The sequence below is a fragment of the Bos taurus genome, chromosome 2, assembly GCF_002263795.3.
Source record: "Bos taurus isolate L1 Dominette 01449 registration number 42190680 breed Hereford chromosome 2, ARS-UCD2.0, whole genome shotgun sequence".
NCBI classification, from domain to species: domain Eukaryota; kingdom Metazoa; phylum Chordata; class Mammalia; order Artiodactyla; family Bovidae; genus Bos; species Bos taurus.
Genome location: NC_037329.1, coordinates 18,172,235 through 18,193,441, shown reverse-complemented (window position 1 = coordinate 18,193,441; position 21,207 = coordinate 18,172,235). Strand labels below are relative to the sequence as shown.

The 21,207-nt window shown below is 36.2% G+C and overlaps 1 protein-coding gene across 2 annotated transcripts in view; it reads right to left on the bottom strand.

The window, feature by feature from the left end:
* The window catches only part of TTN (titin), a 275,571-nt gene that overhangs the window by 143,345 nt on the left and 111,019 nt on the right, over positions 1-21,207 (bottom strand). The window contains exons 112-145 of one of the 2 annotated variants that reach the window (XM_059880142.1): positions 19,960-20,364; positions 19,439-19,501; positions 19,003-19,080; positions 18,316-18,393; positions 17,638-17,730; positions 17,329-17,409; positions 16,228-16,305; positions 15,748-15,831; positions 13,424-13,507; positions 13,119-13,199; positions 12,893-12,973; positions 12,635-12,718; positions 12,285-12,386; positions 11,754-11,855; positions 9,877-9,957; positions 9,620-9,688; positions 9,307-9,390; positions 9,065-9,148; positions 8,422-8,505; positions 8,116-8,199; positions 7,283-7,363; positions 6,765-6,980; positions 5,769-5,846; positions 5,490-5,564; positions 5,190-5,282; positions 4,334-4,411; positions 3,978-4,136; positions 3,685-3,768; positions 3,234-3,311; positions 2,626-2,730; positions 2,286-2,369; positions 1,763-1,846; positions 1,194-1,568; positions 781-864 (exon numbers count right to left, since the gene is read on the bottom strand). In XM_059880142.1, coding sequence (XP_059736125.1) covers positions 781-864; positions 1,194-1,568; positions 1,763-1,846; positions 2,286-2,369; positions 2,626-2,730; positions 3,234-3,311; positions 3,685-3,768; positions 3,978-4,136; positions 4,334-4,411; positions 5,190-5,282; positions 5,490-5,564; positions 5,769-5,846; positions 6,765-6,980; positions 7,283-7,363; positions 8,116-8,199; positions 8,422-8,505; positions 9,065-9,148; positions 9,307-9,390; positions 9,620-9,688; positions 9,877-9,957; positions 11,754-11,855; positions 12,285-12,386; positions 12,635-12,718; positions 12,893-12,973; positions 13,119-13,199; positions 13,424-13,507; positions 15,748-15,831; positions 16,228-16,305; positions 17,329-17,409; positions 17,638-17,730; positions 18,316-18,393; positions 19,003-19,080; positions 19,439-19,501; positions 19,960-20,364 — 3,654 coding nt within the window. The remainder of the gene's footprint in view (positions 1-780; positions 865-1,193; positions 1,569-1,762; positions 1,847-2,285; positions 2,370-2,625; positions 2,731-3,233; positions 3,312-3,684; positions 3,769-3,977; positions 4,137-4,333; positions 4,412-5,189; positions 5,283-5,489; positions 5,565-5,768; positions 5,847-6,764; positions 6,981-7,282; positions 7,364-8,115; positions 8,200-8,421; positions 8,506-9,064; positions 9,149-9,306; positions 9,391-9,619; positions 9,689-9,876; positions 9,958-11,753; positions 11,856-12,284; positions 12,387-12,634; positions 12,719-12,892; positions 12,974-13,118; positions 13,200-13,423; positions 13,508-15,747; positions 15,832-16,227; positions 16,306-17,328; positions 17,410-17,637; positions 17,731-18,315; positions 18,394-19,002; positions 19,081-19,438; positions 19,502-19,959; positions 20,365-21,207) is intronic. The other variant, XM_024979885.2, reaches the window with a different exon arrangement.

Genomic DNA, 21,207 nt, shown 5'->3' with positions numbered 1-21,207 from the left:
TACTGTTTTGTTGGTTATAAGACTATTTAACCTAGTGGAAAGGTCATGCTTATTTTAAGTAGTAATGTCATAAATTTTGCAGAAAATATTGAGCTTTAAGGCATAAATATATATTGTCGCACACTATGCACTGATTGAATACGATAAATCTGGATACTATTTATTCAATCATAGAGTCCGTCTATATACCGTACTTTCTTTTATCCTCACAATAATATCTGAGCCCACTAGGTCTGATATTAGTTTCCTCACTTTTTAGGCTTAGATCAGTTAAAGGACTTGCTCAGGCTAACACAGCAAGATACATATTCAAGGCTAAAATCAAAACCTGCTGGGCTACCATTTATATGTATGTATCAGAAGACATACGCTATTAATCAGTGTTTTCACAAATGCATTATCTTTTATATTTTCATCTTGATGTTCTAAAGACACTTTATATAAATGATTGAAGGATGATGTTTAGGAAGATTAGTTTATCACATTTTTCAGGTGCTTTTTGCATTGATAACTTGGCCTTGTAAAATATCTATATGGAAATTATGATGTTTAATAAAATTATAGGGAATTGGGTAGAACTTTGGGGGAAATTTTAACACTTCTCTTCATCTTTGTTCCTGAATACTGCTTTATAGCCAATGAAAAGTGGATACCAGAATTCTTGAACATTTTCAGCAGTTAATGTGACTAGTTTATAAAGTTTCCTAAATCCCAGTTCTGCTATAATTTTCCTGGTGAAACTATGGATGAAGAATGTGTATGTACTTGGGGGAGGTGTACCTTTAGGCGGTGGAGGTTCCACTTTTTTAGGAGCTGGAACAGGGACTTTCTTCTCTGGTACCGGTTTCTTTGGCACTTCAGGCACTTTAAAACATTCATTTTAAAACATTAAAAAATCACATGTACAGTACTGGATATGCAACGAAAAGACACATGAGAATAGGACCACAAACAGCAAAATAACATTCTATGCCATGGAATCTGAAAAGACACTCAGATTACTTACAAAAAACAGACACATAAGACAGACACAAAACAGTAAGAGCACACATGTCTGGACTGTTCTCTAAGATTTAGATGGTAGGAAACACAAAGAGTATAGCATCACAGATAAAATTAGAGATGAACAACAGGATGGAAAGACAGAATTCAACACAAAAGAGGTCTGAGGACTTCAAGAAGAGCTGCTATACCTCGTGCAGGTACTGGCACTTTAGGCTTAATTTCTGGAAGAACTTCTTCTTTTTCGGGTACCACTTCTTCCTCAGGTACAAATTCTTCCTCCTCAGGAGGAACTTCCTCTTCTTCAGGAGGAACTTCCTCTTCTTCAGGAGGAACTTCCTCTTCCTCTGGGAGAACCTCCTCCTCCTCCTCCTCCTCCTCTAGCGGAACTTCTTCCTCGGGTGAAATTTCCTCTTCCTCTGGCAGAACTTCTTCCTCGAGGATAACTTCTTCTTCCTCATGGATAAATTCCTCTTCAACAACAATTTCTTCTTTATGTACAACTTTCTCTTCCCGGAGGAGAGCTGCAGGAATTGGAACTGGAACTGGCTCACGTTTCTTTGGCACTTTAAAGATATTTGTCAATTGGACAAGCATCACTTTTATGTACAATATTCAAAACAGTGGGACAACATGAAAAGCTAATATTCTGTAGTCAAAAAGCATCAACTGTTACCCACATAAGTCACTATAATTAGTGAGGCTGTAGAATGCCAGTTAGTTAGCCTTTTTGTTTTGGGTTTGTTAGAGATTAATGTACCTTTGGGTGGGGGAGGCTCCACTTTTTTCCGAATAGGTGTTGGCTTCTTTTCTTCTGGGAGGACCTTTTTGGGCACCTCTGGCACTTTAAAGATATTATTTTTCTTTAAGAATGTGTTCATTTATGTGTCTTAGAGCAACAGACATAAAAAAGAATCACAAAATATCTGACTTAAATATTTCTAACAAGACAGACAATTGTTTAAACCACATAATGTTATGGGAGAATTTATATATGAATATATATAAATGTTGGGCTTCCCCAGTGGCTCATGGTGAAGAATTCGCCTGCAATGCAGGAGACTTGGGTTCGATCTCTGGGTTGGGAAGATTCCATGGAGGAGGGCACAACAACCCACTCCAGTATTCTTGCCAGGAGAATCCCCATGGACAGAGGAGCCTGGCAGGCTTCAGTCTATGGGGTCGCAAAGAGTCAGACATACCTAAAGTGACTGAGCATGCATATGTAAATGTAAGGGTTTTTTTTCCCCATGGACTTTAGTTTACATGGTGAAGTGATGTACCTTTTGCTGGTGGAGCCTCTACTTTCTTAGGAGCAGGAACCGGCACCTTCTTCTCAGGCACAGGTTTCTTAGGCACTTCTGGCACTTTAAGAAATAATTAGAGAAACAGTTTATCCAACCTAGAACTTTGAATCCAAGCATAGTCTCAAAAAGATTATGACAAGGTCATAAGAGTATGACCACATTGTTTCAGGAAGCATTTTACTTTTAAAATAAAATCTTTTCTTTTCCATGAAGGAATACTAAAGCATTGCATCTCCAAGTAACACAGAGTTTAATTATTTACTCATGTGCAAATTTTAAGTGTAAAAAATGTTTATGAAATTGTAAGTTCATGTACCTTTGGCAGGTGGAGCTTCCACCTTTTTGGGAACTGGTACTGGCACTTTCTCCTCTGGTACTGGCACTTTCTCCTCTGGTACAGGTTTCTTGGGTACTTCAGGAACTTTAAAGACATAAAATTGGGTTAGTGTCACATTTTTCACCCATAGGTAAGAATTTAGCAATTTCAGGCCTATTGAAGTATCATAGATATTTGAACAATTTCACTTGAAGATTGAAAATAATAATAGCCACAAAACAAAGGCCTGGAAATGCACAAAAATTAAGATAAAGAACACTGAATAAACGCAGACTGCTATTAAAGACAACACACAATGTCTGGTAAATGATGATTTTTGCCCATCTTCATATTACAATAAAAATTTATTTTATTCTAAGAACTTGACACTAAAGAGGAGGAGTCAAACATCAATCACCAGTATGCTTTGATGGTAAAATTCAGAGATGAATACACAATAAACTGCTCCAGTTACCAGCTGGGAGGTCTTTGTCTTGGCATTAATACTGTTAATATCATTATGGGGTAAGAACAGATGTGGCTCACCAAGTGATACTACATGGGTAAATTATTACATTATTCCACTAATGTGTTACAAAGAGATGTACCTTTAGCTGGTGGAGCCTTCTCTTTCTTAGGAACAGGCACAGGAACCTTCTCCTCAGGCTTCTTAGGAATCTCAGGCACTTTAAAGATATTGTTTATTGATAAGTTCTTGCTACCAGTAACAACATATCCACGCAAAGGACAGGAAACAAACAACAGGACAGTTTCAAACAACAGATATGTAACAACTCAAAAGTTTTGAACTCAGAAGATGGCTATTTAGATGCAGATTAAACTGGTAAAGAATCTGCCTGCAATGCGGGAGACTAGGGTTCGATTCCTGGGTTAGGAAGATCCCCTGGAGAAAGGAACAGCAACCCACTCCAGTATTCTTGCCTGGAGAATTCCATGGACAGAGGAGCCTGGTGGGCTACAGGCCACTGGGTTGCAAAGAGTTGAACATGACCAAGCAACTAAGTTTTTTATACACTCATGATATGAGTGGTGGTGTACCTTTTGCTGGTGGGGCTTCCTTCTTTTTGGGAACAGGAACAGGTTTCTTTTCTTCTGGGACAGGTTTCTTGGGTACCTCAGGCACTTTAAAGATATTATGAAGAATTTTGGAAATGTTGCAGAAAAAGATATAAAATGTGAAAAGCAACTGCAGAAATCATGCTTCAGCCCCTATAAGTGTCTTTTCCTAATAACAAGCAGAATTGGTCATTGGTGTTAATATACCCCAGAATTTAACCAAACTGGACCCTAAAGATGTTGCTGCTTATCCCTTGGTAGGAGATGTAATCTACCTTTGACTGGTACCACTTCTTCTTCAGTTATGATTTCCTCTTCTTCATGAATGTACTCTTCTTCTTCTTCTTCTTCTTCATAATATTCCTCCTCATGGGTTACAACTTCCTCTTCAAAGGCAATCTCTTCTGGTTCTTCTTTTTTAGGTACTTCAGGCACTTTAAAGACATTATTTTTAGGTTGGATATTTTTCCAATTACTTGATAAAATGAAGATACATTAGGAACATGGCCATTTGTAACAGAAGAAGGAATAGGCTTCATCTTTCCCACAGAAGAACTTTACACATAGAACTGAACATGAATTTCATACCAAAAAAGACAAACGACACATTAAGAAGAGTACATATAGGTACCTCTAACAGGTGCTGCTACTTCTTTTTTAGGAACAGGTACTTTTTCTTCTGTGACAACCCTCTTGGGCTTCATGGGCACTTGAAACAGTAAGTATAAGGAAATTTTATTTTCAGAAACAGGTCACCCAATTAATGCTTGCTCTATTGTACTTTAAGGACATAAAATGATTTTGCTAGTGTTTCTCCTATAGTAGATATATAGTAGTATATATATATTGTTCAACTAAAGACACTGTATATTTTCCATGGAACAGATTCTGAACCTCACTGGAATAAAAACATACAAAAGTACTCAAGGAGGTCTGGGGAAACCCCAAGATTGTGAAGTAGTGCTTAGTGTCTGATATCTCTTCTTGTATGAAACATCCTTTACTGAAAAGCTAAATTTACTTCTGGGTAAGTATACTGTCTGAAATTGCAGAGGAGCTACTTAGTAAAAAGCAGGGGAAAATGGTTAGATACTGGGTTAACTCTGTCTTCAATCTTCAAAATGACTTTAGGGTCAACAAACAGATTTTAAACGGTGGTGTATATTGTTATATCATTACATCAATTTAGATAAGTCAGGAATGTGCCAAACGGTCACTGATTTTAAATCCAAACATTGTATTTTATATTCATTGCAGCTGTCTGTTAGGACAGCCATTGCATAAGGAGTTACGGATATATTCTGCGATAACTTTTCCTTTTAAGATAACATTATCTTTTTATTCTGTATTTATAGATTTTTCTATCCAGTATCCATCTAACAATTAATATAAAAGATACAAAACAGTGAGGGAAAAAAGCAAAACATAGCTGCTTAAGTTTTAAGAGAGACATTATAAAAGGCCACAATTGAGGAAGGAAATTATACCTTTAGCAGCGGGTTCAGTCACCTGTTCTTTTTCACGTTTGATAACTGAAATTTGTATTTTTTCCTCAACAACTTTCTTTGCTTCTTCACGTGCTTTAAAGATATTAATTATTAAAGACCATTAAAACCAACCCACATGAATATCATGTAAATAAAAATTTACGAAACATGGAGAAAGGTAAGAATCAGCACCAAACAATACATTCAGTAAAAACAAAGAACATCAGACAAGGTAGTAAGACACGTTTATAGGATGTAAGTGACAAAGATGTTTCTGGTAGTCATCATGCTGCCATGTACCTTTGGGAGGTGGAGGTTTGAGTTTCTTAGGAATGGGCACTGGCACTTTCTCTTCAGGGATCACTTTCTTTGGCACTTTAAAATATCAACATTAACAGATTTAAAAACCTGATCCAGACTTCTTAAGAGCAGTAAGAAAAACAATGAAGAAATACGACGTACAACATAGGAATCCCACACACACACGGTTGGCACACTGCTACTTCAACATGGATTTGTAGCTGGACAGACATGTGAGAACCACAGGTCTCACCACTAATAATGTTTTTCTCACTCTACCTTTAGCTGGTGGGGCCTTTGGTTTTGTGGGAACTGGTTCTTCCTGGATAGGCTTTACTGGGACGGGCTTCTCGGGTTCTTTAAAAAATATATACAGGGTATTTAATGTTAGACATTTTTATGTTAGGACATTAAAAAATGATATTTCTTCAATGGACACAAAGGATTAAAATAATATATCTTATCTACAGCATAGCCATAGCCTTGAGAGGTGAGTAAGAATTAGAGGTTCAAGTAGAATAAGGTATAAAAGACTTAAACAAGCTTTTGTTGCTATTTCCTCCTTGCTAATTTACCTCAGCTAGGTAACTGTGACTCTTTTACATATTATCATTTCACTTGAGGTAGACAACATCATGGTTAAACTCCTCTCCATATAATATTTGTTTTTAATTCTATTTGTAAAACTACATAGAACATTCTCAAAGTGAGGCTATGAAACACCAAAAATTGAATAAATGAAATAATATTGTTGCATTCTGAAATCCAATAGAATCTTATTCCTACAAATTTGACCTGCACAATGATAAAACACAATTGCTTGTGTTGGACTTTCCTGTCTTTATTTTTGAAGGAATCTTTGTTATGCTTAATGAGGGGAGCTCTAAGGGTAGGATGTTTTCTCAATAGGCTATCCTGCTTGTTAATAACAAGCTTCAGGATGAGAGAAGTTCAGAAAGTTTTGGTCATGTATTGGAATGATCAAGGGCACTTGCAGGCAGACTTAGCCTTTTGGAGAAAGAAATTTAGTTTCATTTGTTTGATATTTGTAAAAGCAAAAAGGAGAGGGGAAACAGATTATGCCCAGAACCAAACTCTAACAGTAACTTTACAGTTTATAGAGAATTTTGTTTTCCTAAAAGTTATCCAAGAAAGAAAATTCTGAGTTTCCCAGACAAAACAAAGCTCTTTTCAAATTTCTTTGGGTATTCAAAATTTTATCCTGACCTAATGTCATTTGCATATATTTAATGTGGTGTAGAGTTCTGCTCATACCTGTGACATACTCCTCATGTTCTTTATACTCTTCATAATGTTCGAATTCACGTTCCTCATACTCTTCATACTGATCATATTCTTCTGTTGGTTCATACTCCTCAAATTCTTTATAGTCATATTCTTCATATTCCTCATATTCTTCTTCCCGTTCTACTGAAACAGCTTCTTCCTCTTTGGTGTAAGCCCATTCTTTCTCTGCTGTTACGGTAACTTCTGGAACAATATTGACAACAGTAGCTTCAATTGTACTTGAAGCCCACAGGGACCATGGTGACAGTGTGCTGTGATTTCATGTCCTGGTAATGGTCTCATGCACTAGTTATAGGAGACCTTGACTGTCCTTCGCTGGCCAAGGTATTACAGAGTGTACAGTTGCTATTTACAAATTCAAATGTTAGATTCCCTGCCTTTAGTCAACGATAAGCCAGAAGGATGAGACTCAAATTAGAAACTAACAGGCAAAGAGCTGTATAGGTTCGTGCTTCATTTTATTATTTAGTCAAAGCACAATATACCTTTAGCAGCCGGAGGTTCTCGTTTTGCAACTTCAATGGATACCTTTTCTTCTTTAACAGCTCTTTTCCTGAGTTCAGTCACTTTAAAAAGAGTAATTATTGAAAGTGAATTGCAAGATTCAAAATAATGTGTGTTAAGAGAACCTGTGTGTGCACAAATCCAATGACAAAGATAACCATAACCATGTTCCTTGCTTAAATGTTTCATTTAAGTGGTAAGAAAGCTCAATGGCCTCAGAAATAAACATGGTCTAACATATATATAAATGCTTTTTTCTAAGCTACTTAATACTTAAAAGACATTGAATAACTTCAGGAAGATCAAGTAGTAATTATAAGAGAACTAAAAAAGATAACTGACAGCATAAACAATGACTATCAAACAACCATTACACAGAAACTTATGTTACATGAATAGTTTCTTCATTTTAATTCTGAGGTATTTCCATAACTTCTACCACCACAATGTAGAAGATTGAGGATTTTAAAATTTTTAAATTTCATCCAAGGTTGCCACACAAAACAAGCATTTCAGCAAAGGAAATCAGTATATAGACCAAAAAAAAAAAAATCATTAAAAGACAAGTACATTTTAAGGGAAAGTATCTACACGTTTGGGTGAGGTTTCATTTTTTGTTTTTGTTTTTTTGAGGAGAGAGAGATTTCAGTACATTTTCTGGATTCAGAAATGTTTAGTTTTGAGATGATATGGAGTAGCATATGTATATTAGTTACTTTGTAATACATAAATTATTTTGTCTAAGGATCTCAATTCCACTAGATGAGTTTCAATACTTATAAGCTTATTTTGATTTTTGGAAAAGTTGGTGTACCTTTTGCTGGTGGCTCCTCCTCTTTTCTAGGCTTGAGTTTTGGAAATTTCTCTTCTGGAACAGCTCTCTTGGGTTCCTCAGGCACTTTAAAGACAGATTTCACTTTAAAGAATTGTTTTCCTCATTCAAATCACAAAATGGTAGTTGTGTAACAGCAACTCAAACATAAAAGACTTGACATTTTCATGATTTCAAACAGAAAACAATGATAACAGTGACAACAAAAAACCAACACCCATAACTAGTGTATTTGGTAAAGAGAAGAGGGTAAGCAGAACATTCTGGGTATCAAAAGGCCGCATGTACCTTTTGGTCTTGGAGGCTCCACTTTTTTAGTAACAGCAACATGAACTTTTTCTTCCTGGGTAATTTGCATGTGCCTCTCAGTCACTTGAAAGATAATTTTAGGATTATGGAGTTGTATTACTTTAAGTGGAATTTTAAAAAGTGTATTAAGTATATTCAGTTCAGTCGCTCAGTCACGTCTGACTTTGCGACCCCATGGGCTACAGGCCTCCCTGTCCCATCACCAACTCCCAGAGTTTACTCAAACTCATGTCCATTCATTCAGTCAGTGATGCCATCCAACCATCTCATCCTCTGTCGTCCCCTTCTCCTCCCGCCTTCAATCTTTCCCAGCATCAGGGTCTTTTCAAATGCATCAGTTCTTCGCATCAGGTGGCCAAAGTATTGGAGTTTCAGCTTCAGCATCACTTATATTAAGTATATTTGCCAGAGGCTTATGTGATTTTAGAATACAGTTTTACAAGGTACACACAAATAAGCTTCACAACAAGTGAGTAATAACCCACCAAAGACAAGGCAATAATACATCACTGCGGCCAACATACACCAATAACCTCCATATAGAAGGAGAGACTGAAGGACAGCCGTGAGAGGACGAAAGACAGGACATGTCTCCAGTTGCCGTGCTGGGGGCTTCGTTTACCTTTGGTGGGAGGAGGTTCTTCTATCTTAGCCACTTTGGGAGGAGCCCTTTTTTCAGGAACTGGTTTCTTTGGTTCTTCTGGCACTTAAAAGACATTGCACGACACGGTCAGACACAAAAGTGTGAAAAACACTAAACACAGGCACACTTATTTCTTGTTAATGTCATAAAAATTTGAAGAATGTATCAGTTTAAGATTGAAACACAGGCATTACTTAAGAATAAAGGAAAACCCAATATACCTTTGGTGGGTGGCACCTTTTCCTTTTTGGGAACTGCAGCAGGAATTTTCTTTTCTGGCACAATTTTCTTCGGTGCTTCAGGAACTTTAGAAATATGAGGTTTAAGAATATTAGTCTGCATTGCAGAAGAAGTGCCATTCTTTTGGGGCAAAGAGCTCACTTTATGAAAGATCAAACATTTACACAAACATTAGTGACTACAGTCAGTTAAAATGTTTACACATAAGTTGGCAAAACTGAGGCAGTTACTCAAACTAAAAGCATTATAGCTATGAAGACAAATGGGTCCCATTTCTCAGAGACAGAATTGTACCTTTAGCTGGTGGAGGCTCCTCTACTTTAGCAGGAATTTTCGGTTTGGGTATGATTTTCTTCTCAGGCACTTGAAAAGATTATAAAATATATTTGTAGAAATGTCCAGATTTATTTTTAATAAAAATTTAAGGAATTTTTAAATTAAACGTATTTACTGATGTTTGCAATACAGGCAATGAATTAACTATAAGAGAACATTTAGAATGGGACAAGCCCAACACACAGGGGCTAGGGCTAATCTAAGAGCTGGTCTACCTTCGGCGGGTTCAGCTTCCACTTCCTCAGAAATAAAGTGCTCCTCTTCTTCTACAATGTATTCCTCAGGCTCCTCCATCACTTTAAAGATACCAATTTTAAAGAAGATAAGCCTGTCGTATTTTTCATGTTCAAATTTAGCTGTACTTTATTAAGTCAAAGAATAAGTAAATAGTGAAAGTTTAACACTTGCCAAATCCCTGGGTGTTCTCATTTATAATACCCAAAGAAGAAGACTTTAATCAAAGCACATGCCTTCATAAAGAGTACAGAGACTGTTTCGGTAACTTAATTTTACAGTGTATCATAAAGATAACAATGCTTGTATTCACAGGAAGAACAGGACAAGCACAAGACATAGAACAGTTCTAGTGGCTGAATTAACAAGAACACAGGAATTTGAAGACAAGTATTAAAAATACGATGACACTAGATTTGAAGGCGCAGGGCAGAAATATATACTTGAAGAATTGTAAGTAGGTTTATAAGAAAGAAAAGACCTGGATTACATAGGAAAAACCTGCTGAGAACTTGGAATCAGGACTCCCCACTGCCCCAGTTTTACAAGAGTAGGGATGGTGAACAAGGTTAACAGTCTTCCTGTGGTTTTTGAGTCTGTGTGTCTAAGGTTAATTACAGAATAGAGAGATCTAGTTATGAACATTAGGAGTAAACTGAATAGGCTACCTATCTTTCCCCTAAATCTTCTGGACTTAATGAAAGCATAAGAATATCGTGTGGTGTCTTTCCTTTTAGAGTCTATAGTACTAAAAGAAATTTATAATGCATACTGTCAAAGGCTGAAATTAGATTCATACAATGAGAACTTTCCTTATGTACATGTTAAGCTTTCCCAAACATTTCTAGAAGGGATAGGGCCCTTGGGATCCATCAGATTCCTGACTTGTGCCTGACGTCTCGGCCTTTCCCAGGAAGCACAACAGAACTGGAGGGCTTCCTCCAGGGAGTCAAGTCTTCTCTGTTCTAAGGCTTTCCATCAAGATTGCACATCTGGATTTCACATGGTGTCTCCTTCCAAGTGGGGAAGAGGCCGGACCCCTTTGATTAGCCAGAGACACATATTTCAAGGGCATCTGACTGTACAGTTCTATTCACCGTTTCATTAGGAAGACAGTACATTTATTAAGAAACTTACTGATTAATCTTTAAAGCAGAGGTACATTAAAACTTTCTTAGTAAAGTTTTTTCAGATATACTGCTTTAGCCACAATGCTGAACTTTAGCAGCAAACCTAGGGCTGTCTTAATTCATTAAAAAGGTTGAAATAAAGCTTGTTGCTCAGTCCTTAAACCATAGAGAACTAACATTATAGGCATGCGAACATCTAAATAACAGGCTGATCTAATAAAAGATATTTCATGATTGCTCTCTCCATACATGGATTGCTGGAAAGGCCTACGTGCTCAGTGCTTCACTCTCAAACCTGGCCAATAAGGTCATCTAATTCCTTGTTCATTTAAAATATGTGAGTCAGGCCACATTATTGAGTTGTGCTATCAACACTGTTTTGTGTTGCCTATGTTTTAGACATTAGTCTACATTCAGCTCACCATACTGAAACCAAGTCCCATCTAGTGAAAGGGTAACTGTATATGAAGATACCTGGACCTTTAGTTACCTGTTTAAATATGAAGCCCTGTCTCCTACATAGCCAAGTTATGAGGGGGTGGACAATAAATACACTGGATGTTTAATTAATGCTTCTAAATCTTGCAGTTTGATCAAAAGACACATCAAATAAGGCCAGTAGATGTTCACTGAATTTGTATCACTTTCATTAATCTGAGTACACAATCTGTGAAGGAAAACAGCTTATCAAGACTCCAGGTCACCACTAGCTTATTTGCATTGTTTACCTTCATATTCTGTAACCTCCACTTCCTCCTCCTCTCTTTCCTCTTCTCTATAAACTGAAACGGATACTCTTTCCTCTTCTTCTGAATAACGCCATTCCTTCTCTGCAGATATTTTAAAAGATGAGATTTAATTTAAATTCCACCGGAAGAGTCCGTTGAAGTTCTGATAATAACCATGTGTTCCCTACGGGTGGATGATGTCCTTCTATCTGCTTAGGGGTGGAGCTTCATAGGACTTCCTCATTGCAACAAGGAGAGAGCTGGTTTCAGAAGAGGGGATGCTAGAGCCCACGACCGAGAAGAATACTCAACTTATGCCCAAGTGTGGCCCCGTTCACGTTTATCCCACATTCACCATCCCATTCACTTTCTTAGAATGATTCAGGACCAATGCAGACACAAAACAGTCTTAGAGGCTACAATAGACAGACAATACTCAGGACAACTTCTAAAGTAAACGATGTGGCAAGAAGAAAAGACTTGCAGGGAACACACGCAAACTCATTTCTCCCCTCACGCCTGTTTATATACCTTCGTGCCGCATGACCTCCACTCTCTGAGGAACTGTGACCGATAGTTTTTCTTCGGCAGCAAATCTTTTTTCTTCCATGACCATTTTCTTAGAAACTTCGGCTTTAAGAAAGCATTGAAATTAGAGCTTAAAAAGCAAGAGTCTTAATCAAGAGTCTCCCTAAAGTTAGGGGAAGACTTGCCCAGTATACCACTCTCCCTAACAGTCGGAAACAAGTTACGTATCACAAGTATATGCACATAGAAATTCTATCTGAAGAGAGACAAGGGGTCAGTACAAGAAGACATCAGGTAGGAAAAAGAATTCACTGGCTCAAAGATTTTTGTCAGAGGCATGAAACAAATCCTACCTCGAGGAGGAGGGGCTTTCTTAGCGACTGGAACTGGCACGGGAACTTTCTCCTCTGGGACAGGTTTCTTAGGCACAGCTGGTACTTTAAAAACATGGTCCACTTTCAGAACTTGAGTGTTATTTCACTGAAGCTCAACACCAAACACAGATACACACTCACGATCCACACATATCACAGAACTAACAAAATCATCATTTGCCTTGGAACATAAAATTGTAAAGATGGTTCTTGGAGAGACAGAGAGAGAGACAATACCTTTTGGTGGTGGAACTTCTTCCTCTTTCCGAGGGACAGGTCTTTTTTCTTCGGGAAGTTTCTTCTTTGGTATTTCTGGCACTTAAAGGATAGTATTTGATTTTAAAATTCTCAGAAAGGCAAAGAAAATGAGCAACATAGAACTGGCAGGCCCACTAATGAAGACATGCAACTAAAGAAGCCTGAAGAAAAGACACATTTCTTTCATGGAGACGGGATGGGGTACCTGCTGGTGGTGGAGATTCCTCTCTTTCAGTGACAATGGTTATTTTTTCTTCTGTGACAACCCTCTTCTGTACTTCAGGAACTTGAAAAGACATTAATTTTTAGAGTTGCCTTTTGAATTTTCCAAAGTAGCTTATGCACAGTTATTTTGTAAGAAAGTAGGCAGGTAGACAGACAATGTTGTTGAATTCTTACACCATAAAACATTCATTTTGAATTAAACTAAATGAACAGATAATTAAACACAAAAATGTTTTATACTCAAGACATAAAGATAGCGCTTCCTTACTAAGCAAGTCACTGTACCTTTAGCTGGTGGAGCTTCCTTCTTCTTTGCAATGGGAACAGGAACCTTTTCTTCAGGAACAGGTTTTTTGGGCACCTCTGGAACTTAAAGGTGTTAAAATACAATGTTAGTTCAGATACATATCACTTTCATGAATGGATATAAGCATGAACACAAATCTTTATGTAGTTCATTAATGCTGTTATAGATTTTTTTATGTATAGGCAAAATAATGCAAAAAATTAAAATACAGTGTTCTAAAGGCCATGATACAGTGTTCTAAAGGCTATGATAAATGTCTTATGTGATATTACAGAGACATTTAGGCAACTAAAAAGGAGAGTTATATACACAGAAGTATGTATACACAATTTATTCTTTATATATTGGTATACTTTTGATAAAAAATCAGTAATTACAGAAACAATATAGAGTACGGATACAGTATACAGAAAAATCTCTTTATGCTTTGTATTGAGAACTGGAACCTGTAACAATGTATATATTTTGAGTATATTTTACCCAAGACTATCTTAGACTTGGAGAAGGGCATGGCAACCCACTCCAGCATTCTTGCCTGGAGAATTCCACGGACAGAGGAGCCTGGCAGGTTACAGTCCATGGGGTTGCAGAGTCAGACACGACTGAGTGACTAACATCTTCACATCTTAGACCAATAAGTCATTAGAATGGTTGTATATATATCATTATTAATTTTTTCTATTTCTCTTCTGGGTTTTTTTTTTTTTTAATTTGCTTGTGCACCTGTAGTATTTACAAAACTCAGGAAACACTCTTGTGCTAGGCTAGTCCTCTCAATATGACACTGAAGCGTTCATTTGGTTAAAAAAAAAAAAGACTATAAAGAAACAAACATACTAACTTGAAAAGATACATGCACCTCAATGTTTATAGCAGAATTATAATGTTAAGATAGCGAAACAATTTAAGTGTCCATCTCTAGATGAATGAATAAAGATGTGGTATATTTTTACAATGGAATGCTACTCAGCCATAAAAGAAAGAATGAAATGTTGTCATTTAAAAACGTGGATGAACTTGGAGGGTATTATGCCAAATGAAATGTCAGAGAGCAATGAGTACTGTATGATATCACTTATATGTAGAATCTAAAAAACAAGATAGTGAACACAGCAAAAAAGAAACAAACTCACAGATATAGAGAACAAGTTAGTGGTCACCAGTGGGGCGAGGGAAGAAGGCAGGGGCAATAGGGGGTAGGGATTAAGAGATACAGACTATTATATATAAAATAAGCTACGACGATACAGTGCACAACCCAGGGAATACAGCCAATATTCCATAACAACTATAAATGGAGTATAACCTTTAAGAATTGTGAACCACTTTATAGTACACCTGAAAGTTATATAGTATTGTGCATCAACTATACTTCAATTAAAAAAAAAAAAAAGAATACCTCTCCTGCCCCCAGGATGCTGAAACAGCCAAGAGTTTGAGAAACAGAGAAGCAGACTTGATTCAGGAAGAAAATGGAAAATTGAGAAATCAGGCAAAAGAGAACACTACATAAAATGTGTGAGCCTGCTTTCTTCCAAGCTGGGTGATACTGGATCTCTGTAACTGACCAGATGTGTGCAGTTTTGTTGCTTCCTCACCTCCATAAAATAGTGTCCATCACTAAAACCCCCAACGCCAACCAAATCCAAAATCAAAGCCAGAATTAACACATTTCAATCCAAACACACATGTATGCAAGATCCCTTCACTCACTAATTAGATAATTGCAACATTTGTGGCAAGTGCCTATGCTCAATTAATGTCTAGAGAAATATGGTGAAAGTAACTGCCCAGAGTTGATGCTTCCAATTATTTAAGAGTAGGCCTTATTGACTTTTCAGAAGAGTGGCTGTTACCAGTAACACAGCAACATCTTTACCTAGTTAACATTCAGTTCTACCAAACTCCCTCCTATTAATCTTTATCTTGTCATAACTCATGAAAGTGTTTTTTTGTTTTTTTTTTTAATTAAGAAATGGTCACATAGCTGAGGAGTGAAAGAGCTTTTCCTAGAAACATGCCCTGTAGAAAATGAATTTCACAAATACTTTTTCTTTCTCTAAGGGAAGATGTTAAAAATTTAAGACAGCAGTGTGATATAGCTACTTTTTAAAAGTGACTTCTGTCGTTCAGTATCATAAATAATGTATGTCAAGAGTAGAGCCCCAAAGCTGACAAACAAACGAAAAACACTAGGGACATCAAAGACACCAGAGAGACGGCAAAGTAAGTACGAAGACTGTGTAAAACGAAGCACTGGCATTTGGAGCAAAGGGGCAGCCTGTGATCAGGTCTGGTGTACCTTTTGGGGGAGCAGCAGGCTCCTTCTTGGGCACGGGAACTGGCTTTTTCTCCTCTGGCACAGGTTTCTTGGGAACTTCAGGAACTTGAAAGACACGATTGTTGAAACAATATTGAGAACTCTAGTCTCCTTCTGAGACACTTAAGACTACGTTAAATCATAAATCCTCAGTAAGAGTGAAAGAATTTAGGAAGTAATTTAATTCTCTCTACCTGTGATGAAAATACATGCTAAGTATGATACCGTAGAGACATTACATATATTACATGAAGTTGACAAAGACCAAATTAGCATGGTCTGGAGTCTAAAAGTGTTACTGACATTTGTATAACATATACCACAAATTAAAGAAATCAATATACACAGGATTAAACTATATTACAACTGGTTTACAGATGCTATCTCATTAACACACAGATCCAACAGAAAAAGCTATAAGAAGATAGACACTACAAATATTTTTCAAAAACGTGATTCTACCTTTGGCTGGTGGGGGCTCCACCTTTTTAGGAACAGGAACAGGGACCACTTCTTCTGGTTTCTTGGGTGGCTCAGGGACTTCAAAAAAAATGGGTTGTTTTTGAGAAACTGTGCATTTTGACAAGGCATATATTGTTCTGAGGCTTAAAGAAAATATATTCTGGTTTTACACCAATTGAAGGCAACAAAATTATGTGTCATAATCAAGGGTTAGGGGCAATGGGCTAGGGGCTAGTTAGAAAATGTGCCTGTCACTCACTTTTACCTATGGAATCTCTTCTTTCCCAGAAACAGGTTGGAATGCCCCTTCCTCAGAGGTATGAGGGCCAGTTTCTCAGACACCAGTTTTAGAAATTTTACTTTTATAAAGTCACTGCACTAGAACAATTGCATTCAATTATCTTAAATAATGTTTGTATCCTAAATGTTTAACATTTTGCCTGGGCATAGAAGAGGGTCAGTGGTGGCGGGGACGGGAGCCCTAATTTGTAGTCTGGATCAGTTTCCAAGTTCCAATTTTCATGGTGGTGCAAATACATGCATCCTGGCTACTGATAATGATGTCACTGTCATGGAGTTTGGAAGGGACAGGAAGTAGTGCAAAATGATCCAGTATTTTCACAACTCAGAGGCAATCCACATAACCTCGGAAACATAGTCATAGTAAAAGGGGGAACTAATGAGTTTTGAGCATTTATTACCATAGTTTTAAATATAATTTATTTAATTTTATATAATTTTTTAATCATGGAGGTGTTAAATGCTGGGTAGCAAATTCCTGAAAACTTAACATCAGCTCTCGTGAGCTGGTAGGAGCTTGCTCCAGGACACTGTATTTCTATTTCTAAATGGTTGGTCACTGGATCATAAGCTTAGTGAAGTGGGAAACAGAGCTGCTGTGAATTGTCATTCTTTCCTCTAGTATCCTCCTCATGGGTCTTCTCACCTGCCTATGATTTCCTTTGTATATAGTGGCTGTAGGTCTGTGGACTGTGACTAAATCTATTATTTAATAGTAACAGATTCAGATATTTGGAACTTTTAAAAAATGTTACTTTGACACTTTTAAAGGATTTTAAACTTGGAATAAATCACTAATACCTTTGGGTGGAGGTTCAATCTTTTTGGAAACAGCAACATGAACTTTCTCTTCGGTAACAGTTTTCTTTTGTACCTCAGGGACTTTAAAAAAAATGTACATTTTAGTTCCTGGTATGCCGTACTGTAGGTGATATTGCAATTTACAAAGAATATTGAAATATGAATTAAAACAGACAACTGAAATGAAAAGATGACAAAGATTCACAAGGAGATAGAAATATCTACATGAACACAGATTAGATAAGAAGAGAGATAAAAATCCATCTGAAGCCCTTCCAATTGAGCCCCATATTCAAATTTGCCTTGTACCTGTGACTGACACCTCCTCCTCCTCCTCTGTGTGAGCAGCAAAGAACATCTTTTCTTCTGAAATAACCATCTTCTTTGTGTGTACAGCAGGTACTTCAAAGAGAGTATTTCACATTAGTATTTCTTTTTCCAGGAAAAGACATCAAATACATGGCGTGGATACTATATTTAAGTTTTTAGTTGCAGAATGAGTGGGTTAATGTGATAGCTTAAGAACAAATTCAGTATTGACGAGGAAACAAATCACGTTTTGATCTATAGGGACAAACAACCATGCAGCCTTTATCAAATACTATTAAATTGGAATCAAATAGAGACAACTTCTTCACATGTGATGCGGTGTTTTCCCAAAGCCATTAGGGCTTATTTACATAAATGAGAGGATGGGAATATTATATGTAATAGAAAACACTGCAAAGTAAAGTTAGAGAACTACTGATTAAACACAAATCCTTCCTTAATTAGGAAATTATGCAATTTTAGAGTGAAACTAAAAACAAAGTTATTATTTACATAAATTATATAAATGTGCAACATAAAATGTATATTATATAATATATAACATGTATTTATTTTGGTGATTTCATATTTGTGTACTGTTCAGTAATATATGTACACATATCCATACACATAAATAAAAATGTTTAAAATTTGTAGCTGAAAGACAAAGATGTATACCTTTCACTTCAATAATTTCTTCCTGCACTGGAGTCCGAGAAGGTTTTTGTGGAACAATCTTCTTTGAAACTTCAGGTACTTAAAAAATATGTACAAATATATTTGTATTGTGAAGAATATTGTTTTGCACAAAATTTTAAAAATCTTAATTTAGAGGACTATATAAATAACTAACATGTGACTATATATTAGTAAACAATTACTTGTGTACATGGTACTTGAAATGTTTTATTATCAGTTTTTTGAAGTCAAATTCCTTCCCATTTACAGAGAAAATTTTTTTTGAAAAATAGATGTACGTAATGGATATTCATTGAAAGGATTGATGCTGAAACTGAAGCTCCAATACTTTTGGCCACCTATGCGAAGAGCCGACTCAATGGAAAAGACCCTGATGCTGGGAAAGATTGAAGGCAAAAGCAGAAGGGGGCAAGAGAGGATTAGGTGGTTGGATGGCATCATCGACTCAATGGACATGAATTTGAGCAAACTCTGGGAGATAGTGAAGGACAGGGAAGCCTGGTCTGTTGCAGTTCATGGGTTCACAAAGAGTCAGACATGACTTAGTGACTGAATAACAACAATGGAATATTTGGAAGGTATAAAAAATATAATGTGGTGGGGAAAAAAAAATCACCAATTCAGCTACTACCCAGAAGCATGAAATGTTTTAAATAATAATAATACCTTTGGTGACTTGAACTTTTTCTTCCTCCATTCTTCGAGAAGTCTTTTCAATTTTTTCAACTACAGGCTTCTTTACAACTGTAAGCATTTTAAAAAAATTGCAGTACTTTTAGAATTTCTATTAAAATAGTCTCTCTTCTTCTTTCATTTTTAGAGAGAGAGATAAGTTTGTTGCACTGAACTTCAAGTACAAGCTTCTGTACTTCAAGTATTTTGGCTTTATTTTATGCTTACCACAACAATCTGTTTATCATCTTTTTTATGTTTACATTAAATGAAGTAGGTAGATATTCTTAGAAAAAAATCATTGATACAATGAAGCTTCGAGAAGAAGTTGTGTCTATTGGATTAAACTTGTGATTCATACATCTTTGCCCAGCAAGCCATGATCATGGTGTTGATGATATGATCTATTTAAATAATTCCAATTACATACCTTTAGGAGGTGGAAGTTCTTTCTTTTCAGGTACTTTTGCTGGAATTTTCCTCTCACGTGATTCTTTAACAAAAACAGTAATAAAAAGGAGTGGTTGAATACGTAAATTCTAATAAATTGTATCAGTTTGCAAATGATGTAAATTAAGAATAATATACAACTGTGTAAATTATTGCATTTGGGATCTTTATTGCTAACAGGATTACTCAGGCCAGATTTAGAAGCAAGATCAAGCAGAGATAGCAAGGTAGTAAAACTAAAACTTGAACTTCCACACTAGAAAAGAGCACTTGGAATTCAGTCTTAGTAACAGGACTAAATGATTCAATTTACAATAACAAAGCATGAAAGTAACTCTGAAGAAAATAATTCTTTAAAGATTCTAGAGATTTCTAACTTTAAAAATGGAAACGGTCTTTTCATCTATTTCATATTCATTACGAATCAGGTTAATAACCTTGAAAATAGAACTGAGCAACAATGAGGAAAAGAGAAAAATAAATCACCCAACTGATACATACCTTCATAAACCTCCTTTTGAACTTGGACGACTTCTCTCTCTTGGTAAGTCTCCTCCCACTCTTCCTCTCCTTCGTCATAACCTTCCTCCCTTTCATAGTATTCTTGCCCTTCTTCAAAATCTTCTTCCCATTCCTCATGAACTTCCCTCTTAGCTTCTACCTGGGTCTCTTCGTAATCTTCCTCTGGTTCCTCATAATAAGGTTCTTCATATGGCTCCGTATACGTTTCCACCTCTAGCTCATCGTAAGGTTCTTCCAAAGATTCTATGTAAACTTTCTTCTCCTCGTAGACTGCTTGCTTTCTCTCATACACAGCTTCTTTTTCTTTCTGAACCTCTTTCTTTCTGGTTATGGTCGTTATTTTCACTTCTTCAGCCTTGGAGGATACATCAATAATTTCAGGTGCTAAAATAAATTTAAAAAGAAAAGATTAGCATATTAATTATATCCACACAAATTACTTCACTAAACAAAGTCGATGTCATTTAGCAATATCAGCATCTCGGATTTTAGCATCAATTTGATTATTTATGTTTTCTTTGTGTTGTGGTGCTGCTTAAATTTTTGTTGATTATGGAACACGATCAGGAGGGACAAGAGACAGTCTACTCTTAATCTGAGAATTCTTCCCATGTGTACAAAATGGCATTCAGTAAATATTCTTAAATGAACACATCTTCCATTGTTTTGTGGGAGCTCCAATTTGTAAAACTCTTAGCTTTTTTTCCCATGGAATATCTTAATCTTTGATCATTATATGGAATTTATATTTAATATTTCTGCAGCTACTTACAATTCCAATTCTTCTTTCAAAAACAGTACTAATTGTAAAGGTACATTTTTTAATATTGAATATAACTCTTTAGTCAGTTTAATAAAGATAATATTTGAAATTCTGTAACTAAATCAATTAATTTCTTTTGTATGACAACTTTAAAAATACTAAGGCTAACATTATTCATATGATCCTTAATATCTGTGTTAGCTACAGCTGAAATAGTAAGAGGTGATCCCTCCTTTCTAGCCCTAACCACTTCTTTCCCTGTGTCTACTGCAAAGAGGCTACATAAACATCTGCCAAGGTTTCTCTCCTGGAATTTGACCAATATAAAATAGCCATTATTTCTACTGCTAATTTTACTGTAGCAGAGGAGACTGCAATTTTATAATAAGTTGGAAGCCTAGTACATAAGAATACAATGCGGGGATAAAAATCTCAGCAAGAAATAGAATATTTAATAATTTCAT